This window comes from Micromonas commoda, chromosome 5, assembly GCF_000090985.2.
Source record: "Micromonas commoda chromosome 5, complete sequence".
NCBI lineage: Eukaryota > Viridiplantae > Chlorophyta > Mamiellophyceae > Mamiellales > Mamiellaceae > Micromonas > Micromonas commoda.
Genome location: NC_013042.1, coordinates 417,659 through 433,260, shown reverse-complemented (window position 1 = coordinate 433,260; position 15,602 = coordinate 417,659). Strand labels below are relative to the sequence as shown.

The following is a 15,602-nucleotide window of genomic DNA, read 5'->3' as shown; positions in this document are numbered from 1 at the left end:
ATCACTTGGGAAAGACGTCCACGGTTACCCCCTCCATCGGCGCGGGCGCCACCTTACCCCCCCCTTTCCTCTGCGCCAGCCTCTGCTGCAGCTTGCTTGTCGCCGCGCTCTGCGTGTCGGTCACCTTCGCGTGCATCTCCCTCAGCTTAACCGCGTGTTCCTCCATCATGTCCTTGACCAACTTTTCGTCGAGCGCCTTGGCCCGCTCCTTCGCCTTCTCGTCCGCCGGCTCGTCCCCCGCGACCGCCGCCTGCGCCTCCTTGGCGACCGCCACCATCACCTCCGTCTGCGCCACCATCGCCGCGGCCATCGCTCTTTGACGCAGATTCTCGCGAATTCCGCCGAAAAAACCCAACCCGCCGCCGCCCCCCGCCTCGCGCCTCGCCTTTTTCCGCGCCAGCCTCTCCTGCAGCGCCGCGCCGTGCCTGTTCGTCGATCGGTCCAGCTGCCTCTGCAGCGCCGCGCGCGCCTCGTCCAGCGACCCGCGCTGCTCCTTAAAGTCCGGCGCGGGTGGCGCCACCGCGGCGTCCACCGATTCGGCATCCACCCGCGGCGCCGGCGCCGCCCCGTCTTCGTCGAGGCCGGCTTCGAGGACGTCCGCGGCGGCGGCGTGCACGTCCGGATCCGTCTCCCCACCCGCCACGGCCGCCGCCACCTCATCCGCCACGGTGCCGTGCATGCGGCTCTCCTTGTCGCCCTTCGCCCGGCGCCGCGCCAGCCGCGCGGCGAGGGTGGACGCGCCCTTATCGGCCGCGTTTTGCAAGTCGTCGGCGAGTCGGTCCATCGAATCCCTCAGCGACTCGAAAGCCTCCGCGGACATGTCCTCCGGGGGGATCCCGTCGACTTCGCCGCCGTGAATCATCCCGGCGAGTGCCCCAAGCTCGTCGTTCAAGCTCCGCGCCGCGGCGTCGACCGCGGCGGCGTCGTCGGCTTTGTCGGGATTCGAACCGGCGTCCTCGGCGTTTCCCGACGCGTCCCCCGCCGCATCCGCCATCGCCCGACGAAGCCGCGCGACGACGTCGTCGTGCCTTCGCTCCGAGAGGTTCTTGATCGCGACACGCATCGGATCCGTGACTTTCGCGAGCTCGCCCGCGTACCTCGCCGACTCGAACGGGTCGAGGCCCTGCGGGTCGTAAGCGCTCGCGGCGAATTTGGCGGCGTGCAACGCCGCGGTGGCCATCGCGGCGTCGGCGACGGCTTCAGCCTCGACGAGCGCCGCGAGGTGCGGCGGTGGATCCCCCGGCGGTCCCGCGACGACGGCGAGGAGGACGTTGGACTCGGCGGCGTGCGCGGACTGCGTCGATACCGCGTCGAGAACCCCGGCTGACGAGACGACGCCCACGGGATCCGTCACGGGTTCCCCCGCCGCCGCCTGCGCCTGACGCGAACCACGCCGGTCCTCCACCCCGGTCCTGCACCGAGACGCGGCGTCGGCGATCGTCGCCGAGAGCCGAGCCTTGGCGGCGGCGAGCGCGGGTACGCCCGTCGGTTTGAACGCTACTTCGCCGCCGAGGTGCCCATCCGCGGCGTCCTCGAGCTCGGCGACGTACGCAAACGCCTCGGCGAAGAGCTCCTCGGTCTCCGCGTTGGACTCCTTGGTGTGAAGCTCGGGTAGTGGCCGGCCCCCGCGGCGCTTCTCGCGGCTCCGAGTCGCGTCCGCGCGTCGCCTCGCAACCGTATCCACGGCGTCGAGAACTTTTTGAACCTCGTCTAAATGCGCGGCTCGGTCCTCCTCGGTGCCGACGCCCGCCTTGCGACCCAACGCCGCGGCTTCCTGCACAGCCTCGCGCGCCTCCAGCTCGGCGGCGGCGCAGAGCGCGTCGACGGCGCGGTGATCGACGGCGTTGGCGGCGTCTACGCGCGCGCGGAGTGTCCCGGCGGCGGCGCCGACGGCGGCTTCAGCCGCGGCGTCGATGTTCGAAGCCGCCCTCGCGTCGCACTCGGCGAGAACCGCGTCGCACACCGCGGCGATGGCCTCCTTGGTCGCCGTCGCGATGGCGTCCGCCTCCTCCGCGACGATGTCCGCGCCCCCGGCGCTTCCCGCCTCGACGGTGGCGTTGATCGCCGCCTCCACCGAGCGCCTGCGTCTGGCGACGACGGGCGCGACGGCGAGGGCGAGGGCTTCGCGGTTCAGGCCCGTGAGCGCCGACGCCGCGGCGACGGCGTTCTTAGCCGCCGACTCCACAGCCCCGGACGCCGACGACGTGACCCGCGACTCCATCAAGATGGCGTTCATCGATTTGATCGCGGCGTCTTCGTCGGCGGCGTCGTCCTCGGCGTCGGTTTTGCCACCCCCAATCGCGAGCTCCATGAGCCGCGAAACTTTCGAGTTGCCAAACTTGAACGTGGCTTGCGCCAGCGCCGCGGTGCCGACGAACATCGCGACGAGGACGGTGACGATGCTGATGAGCATGGAGGAGGAGAGAACGCACGCGGTGTTGCCGTGGTTGCTCATCTGGCCGAAACCGCACGCGACGCACGCGCCCGCGCCCGCTCCGCTGATGGTATCCTCGGCGCACGCGACGCAGGTGGAGACGGCGTTCGCGGCGACGACGCCGGAGGCTGTCCCCGCCGGGCACGCCTCGCACTCGGTCGCGTTGGCGACGAGGGAGTAGTGCCCGGCGAGGCACGGGAAGCAGCTCGCGTCGTACCCCGGTTGCCCGGCGGTTACGTTTTTAACGTCGCTCGGGATGTAGTGACCGGCGCCGCACGATCGGCACGCGACGCCGTCGAAGTAGTCCCCGATCCGACACGCCCCGATCGTGACGCGGAACTCCGCGGGCGGGACCGGCACGTCCCCGGTGGCGACCGCGCGATAGGCTATGCGCACCGTCTGTTCCTCTCCGATGACCCCGAGCTTTGTCTCAGCCTTCCCGAGCTTGAGCCTCACCTGCGAACCGGAATTCATCGAGATTCCCCGGGGGTAGGTGGCCACCACGAGCGACTCCGCGAGCGCACCCGAGCTCACGACCTGGCCGTCCGCGTCGACGAGCGAGATGGAGATGGTATCCGTCGTCACGGTGCCGCTGCTGAGATCCTTCGCGTCGGGGAATATCACGATCTTCGCCGGGATGGACCCGCGCTGCGAGCCGTATCCCGCGGCGCCCGTGAGCGCGTTGCCGACGTTCGCGCTGTCGGCGTCAAAGACGGGAGGTGAATCGAGGGCGGCAAAGTACACACCGCCGCCGGCGTCGGAAGCCGAGTTGTTCCTCACCGTCGACCCGGATCCGAGCGAGATCCGAGGGCACCGCGCGACTCCGTCCGCGAACGTCGTGTCGACGTCGCATCCCTCCGCGAGGCCTCCGCCGTTGACCGCGACGTTTTCCCGCAGGATCGACTTTCGAAAGTCGATCCTGGGGCGGGCGCCGTTCATCTCGGACTCGCGCCCACCGCCCGCGACGAAAACCCCGCCGCCCTTTCCCATCCGCGCCGCGTTGTTCTTAATCGTCGCCGAGACGAAGTCGACGCTTCGCGTGGCCTCGGCGTACACGGCGCCGCCGTTTCGCTCGGCGACGTTGCGTTCGAACGTCGTGTGGAAGAGGGACGCCTCGCCCCCGGCGACGACGAGCGCGCCGCCGTCCACCGCGGTATTGTTGGTAAACTCGCAGTTCTGAAACGTGCTCGAGCTGATCCCGTCGACGTGGACGCCGCCGCCTCTGGAACCCGCCGAGTTGTCCGTCACCACGCACGAGGACATCGCGAGATCCACGTCGGACACGTGAATCGCTCCGGATACCTTGCTTTGGCTTCCGGCGACCGTGACGTTCGTGAGGGTCACGGCGTTGTTTCCGGTGGCGTCGCGGCAATCCCTCGCGCGGATCGCCCCGCCTCTGAGCGACGCCGAACCCTCGAACCGCGAGTCGATCACGCGAAGGCTCGCGCTCGTCGCGCTCACGCCGCCCCCGTCCCTCGCCGCGGCGCTGCGTACGAACGAACTGTCCGCGATGTAGAGCGTGCCGGTGAGGACGGTGACGCCTCCGCCTTCAAACGCCGCCGCGTTGCGCTCAAACGAGGTGCCGTCGCGGATCCACAGCGACCCGCGCGCGGCGTACACCCCGGCGCCACTGTGCGCGGAGCAGTCCCTCACGACGCACCGCACGAGGTGTAACCCGCGATTGGTCCACTCCGCGGCGGAGCTGATGAGGTCGTTCTCCTGCGCGTAAACCGCGCCGCCGAAGGATTTACCCTTGGTACCGGCGCACTTCTCAAACGTGACGTCGGTCAAATAGGACGGCTGCGAGCCGTACCCGACGACGTACACGCACGCCCCCTTGACGGCACCCGCGTTGGCGAGCGTGGAGCGCGTGACTCGCAGCCTGCTGGTGGAGTACACGATTCCTCCCCGAGCGGTGGTTTCGTCGAGGACTCGGATTCCCGCCGCGGCGACGAGCGACCTGAGCGTCTCCGTCGGCGCAGACTCCAGCGCCCCCTTGGCGTCGACCGTGACCCCGTTGACGTTGAGCCAGGTGGCGTGATTTCGCGCGAAGACGCATCCGCCCCGGTTCCCGGCGCCGCAACCCGACAGCTTGGTGGCGACGATGGATGAATCCCTGGCCAAATAGAGCGCCCCGCCGTCGTACGTGGCGTAGGCGTTGGCGAACGACATCCTCTCCACGTAGACGTTGCTCCACGAGAAGTCCAGCTTGTCGACGTACACCGCCGCGCCGTGTTTGGCGACGACGTCCTTGACGGTGAAGCCGTGGAGGACGAGGTTCACGCCGCCCGTGACGACGAGACCGGGGGAGTGGACGAGGACCTCGCCGCCGGACGCGGGCGACGGCGGCGCGGGCGCCGTTCGCAGCGACGCCCCCGCGACGCACCCGTCCGCGCACGTGCGCTCGTCCGTCCCCAACTGCGTGGAGCACGTGTACGGCGCCTCCATGTACCTCTTCGACCCTGATTGCGCGTCGTAACCGTACTGACTCTGGGGCAGATCCGAGCAGTAGTAGTCGCAGAACGAGAACTGGTACGTCCCAGAGCCGCGCGAGCAGTAGGTGCTGTCGTGGGAGAATAGCCTCCTCCGGTAGAAGACCTTGTCGTAGTCCCTGTCCTCCTGGCAGTACGAGGTGCACTGGTCCTCGGCCCACCCTCCGTCGTACACGAGGACGCAAGCCTGGAGGCAGGACGGGTACTCGTTCGTGCCCTCATACGGGCTCGAGTTGCAGCAGTGCTCGAGCTCGGCGCACTTTCTTTGACACTTCTCGACGGGTCCCAGCGCCGCGGCGACGACGTTGACGTCGGCGGCGTCGTTGGAGACGCGCGTGCCGTCGAGGTGCGCGTTGTTTTGCCCGGCGATGATCAGAGGACCGACGCACGTCTGTCGCTTTTGCCGTCCATCGGTTTCGAGTGCCGAGTTGCTCGAAGGTGTCAAAGCAAACGGGAGCGTGGTCGCGACGGCGAGGTGGCAGGGGGATCCGTAGCCGTCGTTCACCGGCGCTTTTCCCATAGAGGGACCGGCGACGACGACGTTTGCGTTGCCGACACCCTCGTGCGAGCCAGTCATGAGGACAACCACCGGCGCCTGGCCGCGGTTGATTGCGTATTTCAGCGTGCGATACGGGGCAGCCTGAGATCCGCGACCGGCTTCGGCGTTGTCCACGGCCGGTGCGGCGTTCTTGACGTGCGACACCAGCTTATACCTCCAGATGTATCCCACAGCCGCTCCGTCTGTGTTTTGGCCGTAGGATTCGTAGTCACCAAATGAGAGCAAGTACACGTAGGCCCCCGCCATGACCGCCTTGTTGGTCATCTTCGGCTTCGCGTTGTGCATGTACGTCACGGGATAGACCCCGAGAGTCACGTTGGTGAGGATCTGCGACGTCGGGTCCGGTCCGAGCGGCTGCGCCAGGACAAAATTCTCCTTGCATCGCTCCGTCGTCCGGCATTGCCCACCCGTCATCACCACCGTCGATTCTCCGAGCACGATGAGGCTGTGGTCGGCGCGCGCGATTGCCGAGTCTCGCGCGCTCGGGCCGGAGTGTTCGGGGTCCGAGAGCTTCGTCCACGCTTTGGTGACGAGGTTGAGGCTCCACTGGTCGGATGAGATGTGCGACGGGTCGCTGGTGTGCGCGGGAACTCCGTCCGAGATCTTGGCGTATCCACCCGATATTCGAAGCGTCGGATCCGGGGGAGCGGTCCCGTCGACGGTGCTGGGCGCGCGGTCGGCGTTCAGCACCGCCGCCGCGTGCCTTCCCCGACCGGTTCCGGGATCGCTGGCGCAGAAGGTGCCGTCGCCGTTCGGTCTCGTCGGCCCCGCGAATTTTGACCACTGAAACGTGTTCATGTCGAAAGCCCACACCGCATCCGTGGGGTTCTCGACGCAACTCGTGGCGACGAGCGCGTGAGCGCCGTCGACGTGGAATCCCCCGTGAACCAGGATCTTATCGTCGTACCACACCCCCGCGGAGCCGAATCGCGCGGGCATGCCGGCGACGGCGACGGCTGGGTAAATCTCAGTCACGGCGACGCCGGGATCGGACCCCGTCGCGTGCGAAATCGTAACCCTCCGCACGGCGTACGGCTGCAAGCTATCGTTGCTGCCGTGATGGTACGCGTGCGTCATGATGAACGCGCCGACGAGGTTACCGGACGGGACGAAGCTCTTGTCCTCGACGGCGACGGCAAAGGCGACGTGAAGGTAGCTGAACCCAGCCGGCTTTGTCGTCTTATCTTCCACCGTGTCGTATACGGCGAAATCCGCGCCGGTGGCGGCGTCGTCTGTCGGTCCGCCGAACATGCATATGTATCGATCCGCCACAGTCACGACGGTCGTTCCGGACCCGCGCCTGTGATTGTCGCGCTCGTAACCCGAGGCAAAATTGTTTGAATCCCTCGAATCGACCACCTCCCACTGGAACGAGGACCGCCGGATCACCTGCGCCGTGATCTTAAACTGAAAGCTCTTACCCGCGTCGTCCCTCGCGGTCTCGTCGCAATGCCCCGGGCCGTTCGAGCACGTCCTGAACACGCTCACCACGTACCGCCCCGGGGTCACCGTCTCAGTGGACTCGAAGTGAAAACCGGGGACGTAGTTGTGGTCGTACCCCTGGTCCCCCCCCCAGGCGTTCGAGTCCGGCCTGACTCCCAGCGGTAACCCGTGCGTCAGCGCCCCGGCGGTCCGCGCATCCTCCACCACCCCGTCCCCGTCCGTCGCCGCGGATCTCAGCGCCGTCCCGATCGTCCCGCCGTTCCCGGCCCACTCGTCGTACGCCTGCGCGTGAACGAGCGTCCGCCGCTGCGCCAGTCGCGACGGGTCGTCCCCCGCGAAGGGCTCGAGCTCGTCGACGTCGTCGTCGTCGCGGAGGATGACCTGCAGGTACGTCCCGTCACCCGCGTCGGCGTCCACGTCGAACGTGAACGATTGGAAGAGCATGTACGCGTTGCGATTAAGGTTCTTGTACCCGGCGTCTGCGGTTTCGCCGTCCCTCAGCGTCGGGTCGACGTAGGCTTGGGAGTTGAGCGCCGCGCCGACGCGCGTCGCGAAGAAGGTGTGGAAGCGAACGTCGTTGGCGCACGTGCACTGGCATGCGACGGCGCCCGCCGGCGACGCCGGGACGAAACTCTTGCCCACGGAGGCGACCGAGGTGAAGTTGGTGGCCCAGAAGTTCTCAGACCTGGTGTCCAGGATGCGGTACCGAATGGGGCCAAAGCCGTCGGCCTTGTCGCACTCTCGGTGGGAATCGTCGTCGGAAGGCTTGGTGTTCCTGAGCACGAGGTGGTACTCTCCGCTCGGGACGTTGATGGAGAGCTTGATCTGTTCGGTCGGGGAGGGGGCGGAGAATTCGTCTCAGATGGGCACATTGGAAGAATCGGCCGGGGCGATTCAATTAATCACGCTTTTGGAGGGTCCGACTGTGGGCCACGTACCTTATCCCCCCTGCGGACGCCCTCGTCGGCTTTGAAAACCTTGGTGTTGGCCACGTACTGATCGCCCGCGGCGCCGCCTTTGATGGAAAACTCCCAGTGCTTGTCGAGCGTCTCCGGCATCTCCACCTCCACGACGGTGAATGCCATCGACCCGTCCAGCCGGGCGCCCTCTCCCGCGACGAAGCGCGACGCTAAAATCGCGAAGGTCAGCGCCGCGACGCGAACCGCGCGCCCCGCGCGGCCGAGTAGCACACATCGAGACACCGGTGACGTCCCCATCGCGCGGGATACCCCGTCGAGGCGCCGAATGCTCTGAACTCGAGAGACACACATTTGGGTTGTTGTTACGGCTGATTCATCGGGCCCGTCGTGAGTCAGCGACCGGAGCTGCGAACTGCGATCTCGGATCTATCGGATCAAGATGGTGCCGAAACGGGGCCCGGTTCTCATTGGCGATCGGCGCCCCCACCCGTCGAATGGCGGAGAAGGTGCCGGGGTTTGACACCCCGTTCTATCGGCGGTTCCTCAACCAGAAGGGGGGCACCGCCAACATCTTCTTCACCGCGTGCGTGTGCCTCCTCTCCGTGCGCGTGATGACCCAGCGCCAGGAGCACGAGGCGGAGGTGAGGGCGCTGAATGGGCAGATGGAGGAGCTGCGGGGCGAGATCGATCGGTTGAACAACCGAGGATGGTTCGGGTTCGGCGGTGGGAACGGGAAGAAAGAGTCGGGCGGAGATGCGGCGAAGCCGCGATCCGAGCCGAAGGCGCGGGCGGCCAAGCCCACGAAGGGTGGCGAGAAGGTGCTCATCTAAAATTCTTTTCTTCTGTGAAAAAGCGAGCTGTGGTGGCTATCGTAAACTCGCGCTCGCGCGCCGCTAACGCTCACTTCTGTCCCGGGGGCGGGGGCGGCACAGCCTCCACCACCTGGTAAATCGTCCCCGCGTCCGTCGCGAAGTAGAGCTGCCCGTCGCTGTCGATCGCGGCGCTGCTCTGGATCGGTCCATCCGCGTACAACTTCCACTCCACCGCGCCCGTCAAGTTGTTTAGCGCGTAAAAGTATCTGTCAGAGCTCCCGACGTACACGACGCCGTCTGGTCCGATGACCGGCGACGACACCACCCCAACCGCGGAACTCCCCTTCTTCCCGCACGCGAGCGCGGCGTTCCACCCGAACCGACGCGCCGCCTCCTCGCTCGTCCCCTGCTCCAAGTTCGGCGGGCACACCCCTTCCGCCTCCAAGATGGACTCCGCCTCCTCCATCGCCCTCGCCGCCGCCGAGACGTAAGGCGTCTTCCGTTCCCCCGGCGTGAACGCGCCGCCGCCGTCGCCGCCGCCGCTCGCGTCGTCGTCCACCGGCGGCGCGGGGGGCGCGGGGGGCGGCGGCGCACCGGGCGGCGGAGAGTTCCACGGCGCTTCGTAATCCCGAAGCGTCTGGTTCCACGCCAACAAACCGTCGTTGGCTCTCACCGCGTACAGCTTCCAATCCGTGCTCCCGACGAAGACGTACCCGCGCCCCGTGCCGTCCCGCACGGACGCCGCCGGGGAGGAGTATATCGCCGCGGACGTGCGGAACTTCCAGTGGAGCGCGCCGGTCAGCGCGTCGAGCGCGTAGAGGTACGAGTCCACGCTTCCCACGTACACCCTTCCTCCTCCGTCCAACGCCGGGGACGAGTACAGTCCACCTTCCGCGTCGAACCGCCATATGAACCCGCCGTCGTCCTGCCTCAGGCAGTACAGCGCGCCCTCCATCGTGCCCACGTATATCCGCCCCGCGCCGTCGAGCGCGGGGGAACCCAGGATCAAACCCCGGGTCTCGTAGGACCACTTGACGGTACCCGAAAATCCGCCGGAACCGGTGGCGGCGTTGATCGCGTACAGCGCCGTGTCCGCGCCGATGTACACGATGCCCTCGGGGGCGAGCGCCGCGGACGAGACGATGGGACGCGTCGCCTTGAGCTGCCATTTGCCGTTGAGGTGCAGCCGCGGTCGGATGTACTCCCACTTGGACGTGCCGTAGTTGGCGCTCACCGCGTGGAGCGTCCCGTCGGCTCCGCCCATGAACAGGGTGGTGTCGCTGCCGATGGGGTTGCCGATGGCGGCGGTGGACACGACGGGTCCACCCGCCGGGTACTTCCACTTGATCACACCCGAGCGCTGGACCCCGTACACGAACCCGTCGGTGCACCCCACGTACACCGTCCCGTCGGACGCGAGCGTGGGGGATGAGAAGATTCTGCCGCCGGTTTTGTACGTCCACCCGACTCGCGGGACGCCCGCGACGGTGACCGACGGCCCCTTGTGATCGCTGCGTCCCGTGTGCAGCAGACCGTTGCGGAACATGGAGAAGGGGACGCTGGATAGGCCGGAGGATACCGCGGGCGGGTCGCGCAGCGTCGACTGGAAGCTGTCGGTGACGAGCGACTCCGCGATGCGCTTCCGCAGGCGATTGGCGCACACCCGGTCGAAGGCGTCGTTGATGATGGCGTCGTTCACGTCGTAGGGCAACGCGCCGTCCTCGATGGGATTGACGCACCTGTCGTAGCAGTCGCCGGTCTGGACGTTGCACTCCAGCGGGCAAGGGTTGGGGCGCTTGCCGTCCAAGGTGCAGAGGTCGTCGCACAGGTCGAGGCGATCTTCGGAGCACTGCGGGCCGGTGTTGCCGCCGTCCTCTCCGTCCTGCGCGCTCGCGACGGCGCAGAGCAGGAGAGAGATGATGAGAGGGCATCGCGCCGCCCCGAACCCGGGGCGACCCCTCCTTCCCATCGCTCCCGGCGCCCCCCGGACGCGCTGTTCGTTTGAACGCGTCCGTTGTCAACTTCGCGATTTTCGAGGCTTCGGTTGCGACGTCCACGATCGGTTCGCTTCATTCGTCACGCGCAGGGTCCGGTTTCGGAGCGCGCAGAAGGCCGATATCGCCGCGAGGTTCGCGCCCCGCGCACGCACTCTTTGCGCGCACGACCGGCGTATCGACGTAACCGACGATGCCTTCGACCCGCGCGTGGCTCGCCCTCACCGCCGCGCTCGTGCTCGCGGCGCCCCTCGGCGCCCTCGCCGACCCGCAACGACAACCGCCGGCGGCACCGAGGTCGAGCTTCACCAACTTTGACATACTGAAGCAGCTCGTGAAGGACCATCACGCGCAGACGGGAAAGACCGTGCAGGCGCGCCGCGGCGCCGGCGTCGTGAGCCGTCTCGGTAGTTTCCTCGACGCCAACGCCGTGGGCCGGCGTCGTAGGCTCCTCGGCGGCGCCCCGCCCGACGCCGCCGCGCAGGCTGCCTCGAGCCCACAACCGCCCCCGAGCCCCCCGCCGCCGAGCCCGCCCCCTCGCGGCACCCCGCTCCTCGACCAGCTCGCGCAGCTGCTCGACAGGAACGCGAGCGCTCCCATCTTCCCGCAAGCGGGTCCGGGACTCGGGCTGGACACACTGCTCAACCCGCCGAACCTGACGGCACTCCTGGCGCCGTTGTCCGCGCAAGGAGGCTTGCTGCAGCCCTTCTCCGGACCGCCGCAGCTGCCGGACGGGCCCATCCGCGAGCAACTCGCGGCGCTCCTCGGCAACCTCACCGACCCCTCCGTCTTCCCGCAAGCCGGACCGGGACTCGACGCCCTCCTCACCCCGCCGAACTGGACCGATATCCTCGGACCACTGGCGGCGACGACCCCGATCCGGCCATTCTCGGGCCTCCCGCAACTCCCGGAGGGACCCATCGGCGAGCAACTCGCGGCGCTCCTCGGCAACCTCACCAACCCCTCCGTCTTCCCCCAGAGCGGCCCGAACCCCCCACTCGGCGGCGGCGGACTGCTCAACCCCCCGAACTGGACCGAGCTCGCCAATCTGATCGTTCAGCCCTTCGCCGGCCCGAACCCGACCGGTTTGATTGGTTCGCCGCCAAATTGGACCCAAATTTTGGAGCCGTTCCGAGGCGCCGGCTCGACGATTCCCGACGGCGGCGGCGGCGGCGCGATGGACGGGGCGATCCGGAACCAGCTGCTCGCGCTCCTCGGTAACGCGCTGGCCGGCGGCGGCGGGGACGCCGGGGTCTTCCCGATGATCGGCGGCGGGGACGCCGGTGTCTTTCCGATGAGCGCGGGGAACTGGCTTCAGCTGGTCACCGCCGCCGCCACCGGTAACTCGCAACAGCTGTTCTCCACCCTGGCCGGCAATGCCGTCCGCAACCAGCTGTTGGGGCTGCTCGGCGGCGCCCTCGGCGGCGACGGGGCCGGCGCTGGCGGCGGCGTGTTCGCGCAGAGCGGACCGGGATCGTCCATCTTCCCGTCGACCGACGCGGGGTCCCTCTTAGACGTTTGGGGGTCCCTCTCTGACGGTTTGGGCGGGGGCGACGCGTCGGGCATCGCCAACGTCCTCCCGCTCCTCGTCGCGGCCGTCGCCGGCGCCACCGGGGGTGACGGCGCCGTCCTCGCGCAGAGCGGCGACGGCGCCGCCCCTCCCCCAGCCTGGCTGAACTCCGACTGGACCCTGAACCTCCCTCAGTGGCCCGCCCCCGCCGACGCGGACTCGGGTGACGGTCTTCGCGAACGGCTCGCGTCGCTGTTCACCCCCGACGAAGACGCCGGCGCGCCCGCCTTCGGGTCCCCACTCTTCGACGGGTCCCTCTTCGCGCAGAGCGGCGAGGGCGACCGAGCGCCGCCCGCGTGGCTCGACCCCGACTGGAGCCTCCTCGGAAGCCCGGCCGCCAGCCCGGGGACCGCCCTCGCCGCCGACGCCTTCCTGACGCAGCTCCTGGACTACTACTCGGGCGCCGCAAACGGCGGCGGGGTGGCCGCGCAGAGCGGCGAGGAAGGCGCCCTCGCGCCTCCCCCGTTCGACGCGACGCGACCCGCGGGGGGCGACGGGTGGTTCGTCTCAGACTGGACCCTGCTGGGACGGCTCGCGGCGCTGGCCAATGAAAACGAAGCAAGCGGAGGTAGCGCTGAGGAAGCGGCGGGCGAGGCGTCCGGGGGCGCGCTTCGATCGTACCTCGCGGGGCTCTGGGAGGATACCTGGTTCAGCCAGATCTTAACCTCGGTGATGCGAAGGCGGGCGGACGCGCAGCAACCCCCGAGCCCTCCCCCTTCCCTCTCTGGTGGGGCGCCTTCACCCCCCGGGCCTTCACCCCGCGGCCCCGTCGCCGCCGTGCCCACGTACCCGCCGTCTTACCCGGAGGGTCCCCCGAGGCCGCCGTTCCCTGACTCGGCGACGACCGCGTCGTTCGGGGGCCCGCCGAGCGGCTCCGTTGGGTCCCACATCGACTCCATCGTCGCCAACCTGCGAAACCCCGACGGGAGCATCGACCCGGCCACCGTGTCCGACGTAGCCGCGGTGTTGGCGACGCTCGCGGGGGTTAACCTGACGGATGCAGACTTCGACAACGCGGTGGCCATCGCCGTCGCCGCGGGTCTCGCGGGGATGCGCGAAGGATCCGATCATCAAACGGGATCAAACGACGCGAACGACCATCACCACCACGAGCACCGGGAGGGACACTTCAACGCCACCGGCGGAGTCCAGAGGTACCGCGACATGTTCGGCACCGCGCTTCGCGCCGCCGGGGACTTTGTCGAGGAGTCGTTCGCGTCGGCGAATTCAGGCGCCGACGCCGACGGTTCCGTCGGCGGTAAGGACTCCGCCGAGGTGGAATCCCTCGTCGCCGCGGCGATCAAGGTGGCGGAGGAGAACGCCGCGCATTTCATCGACCTCGGCGTCGGCGCCGAGGGTGCCGAGGGTGCCGAGGGTGCCGAGGGTGCCGACTCCGGCGAGGCGGTCGACGTCGACACCGCGATCGAGCTCCTGGACAGGGTGCAGGGCGTGCTCGCCGCGGCTCGCGGGGATTTCCACGCCGCGCTGGACCAATCGCAGCAGGGCGCCGGGGTTAAAGCCCCCGGGGCGCCGGACGGGTACCTCACCGCGGCGCAGCTGCTGACGCTCATGGGCGGGATGGGGCCCCGCGGCGGTGGGGGGCTGGCTAGCGGGCTCCCCGTCGACGAGAACGTCGGGGACCCGACCGTCCCCGGGACCAAGTTTCCGTTCAACGCCACCGACAACACCGAGGAACTCGGCAACATCGCGGACAAGGTGGCCGAGGACCCGCTGGGGTACCTCAACGGACTCATCGACGATCTCATCAACCCGAACCGGGACGGGGCCGACGGAGGCGGCGACGCGATGGTCGGCGCGCAGTCGGGCCCCGACGACGACGCGGTCCGGACCGATCCCCCGGCCGTCGACGTGTCCGACACCGTGTCCGACACCGTGTCCGACGACGGGTCCCCGGCTGCTAAATTTTTCGAAAAGACCGAGACGCAAGTCGCGATCCCGGTCGCCGCCGTCGTCCTCGCGGGCGGGATCTTCGCGGCGTACACCTCCGGCCTCTCGGGCAGGCTGTTCGGCCGCGGCGCGTCCGGCGCCGAGGGCTCCGGAAACGCCGGAAACGGGCGGATGTTTGACGCCGCCGGGGAAGCGGATGGAGCGACCGGAGCGTCCACCGCGGTCAGCGCCGGCGGCGGTCGCATCGTCCGTCGCACGTCCACGTCGACAAAGATCGAGATGTCCGGGTCGACGGCGTCGTCAAACGGCGGCGGCGGCGGCGGACTCGCGTCCGTGCGGCGCGGGTTCAGGGACCTGACGAGTCGCGCGGGGAGGAGCGCCGCAGAGGCGAGGCCGATTCGAGGCGAGAAGGGGGCGGCGTGAGCGCGACGCGATCGACAGCCGCGGCGGCGCGGTCCGTGCAGATGGAACGAACCGTGCATTTCGATCTTGGTTGACCTCCACCTTCGACTTTCGCGCGTGTGATGTCCACCGCACCGCAGGATCGCGTGTACGAAGGTCCTCGCGGGCTGGATTCATTGTTGAGCCGCGACGCGGCGATTACATCACCTTGCCAGCCCACGAGGACCATCCCACTCGATCCTAGGTTTACTGGCGTGAAGCCATTGCCTTGATAATCGGGCATCACACGCACGAAGCCTCGGAGGTGGAGGCCGCCCCAGCGCTCCATCTGCACGGAGCGCGCCGCCCCGCTTGAGCTGTAGCCTTGTGATAAAAAGTTTCATTTCGCCGCGCCGGTTCGTCGTCCCTTTCGAGGCTGCCCTCGAGGGTTTGCTCGCCACACGGGGACCGCGCGCGCGCCATCCCGCGACGACCATGAGCCGCGACGACGACAACGCGTCCAAGATCGCCGAGAAGCTCCTGCAGGGATGGACCATGCTCGCCGAGTACTGCCCCGCGGACGGCTGCATGACCCCGCTGATGCGCGGGCGCGACGGTCGCAGATTCTGCGTCGCGCACGACATGTTCGTCATGTCCTCGGAGGAGGCTGAGGAGATGAAGAGGAAAGGGGGCGGGGTCGGGGGAGGCGATGCACCCGGGGCGAAGGCATCCCCGTCATCGTCCGCTCCGGCGCCGTCGGGCTCTAAGCCCTCGAGCCTGGATCGCATCGACTTCTACAGCCAGCTTCGCGCGGGGCGATCGCCCGCGCCGGATCCCGAACCCCTCGCGCGGGGCTACGGCGACGACGGCGCGGCGCCCATGACCCTGGACCGCGACGGCGGCGGCGGCGGGGACGACCTCGAGATCGGCGCGATCGCCAGGTCGACGCGGGCCACGGTCGCGGCGAAGATGGAGGAGGCGAGGGCGGCGCTCGCGCGCTCCGAGAGCTTCTCGGAGAGCGCCGAGCTCTTGAGATTCATCCGCGAGTGCCTGGAGACGGCGCGGGCGTGCGACGGCATCTGACGACTC

General features: G+C 68.6%; 4 protein-coding genes across 4 annotated transcripts; 2 read left to right on the top strand and 2 right to left on the bottom strand.

Annotated features, from left to right (window-relative positions):
• Nucleotide 1: 1 nt before the first annotated feature.
• Nucleotides 2–8,145, bottom strand: MICPUN_58476 (predicted protein; the record flags this gene model as incomplete). Its single annotated transcript, XM_002502030.1, has 2 exons — nt 2–7,753; nt 7,867–8,145. 2 exons carry the CDS (start codon nt 8,143–8,145, stop codon nt 2–4), a joined length of 8,031 nt encoding a protein of 2,676 aa, XP_002502076.1.
• A 603-nt stretch (nt 8,146–8,748) lies between these two features.
• MICPUN_82249 (predicted protein) lies at nt 8,749–10,206 on the bottom strand (the record flags this gene model as incomplete). The annotated part of the gene is made up of 2 exons (XM_002502029.1): nt 8,749–8,998; nt 9,308–10,206. 2 exons carry the CDS (start codon nt 10,204–10,206, stop codon nt 8,749–8,751), a joined length of 1,149 nt encoding a protein of 382 aa, XP_002502075.1.
• A 641-nt stretch (nt 10,207–10,847) lies between these two features.
• MICPUN_58473 (predicted protein) lies at nt 10,848–14,555 on the top strand (the record flags this gene model as incomplete). The annotated part of the gene is made up of 1 exon (XM_002502408.1): nt 10,848–14,555. One exon carries the CDS (start codon nt 10,848–10,850, stop codon nt 14,553–14,555), a length of 3,708 nt encoding a protein of 1,235 aa, XP_002502454.1.
• A 453-nt stretch (nt 14,556–15,008) lies between these two features.
• Nucleotides 15,009–15,596, top strand: MICPUN_58472 (predicted protein; the record flags this gene model as incomplete). Its single annotated transcript, XM_002502407.1, has 1 exon — nt 15,009–15,596. One exon carries the CDS (start codon nt 15,009–15,011, stop codon nt 15,594–15,596), a length of 588 nt encoding a protein of 195 aa, XP_002502453.1.
• Nucleotides 15,597–15,602: the final 6 nt, after the last annotated feature.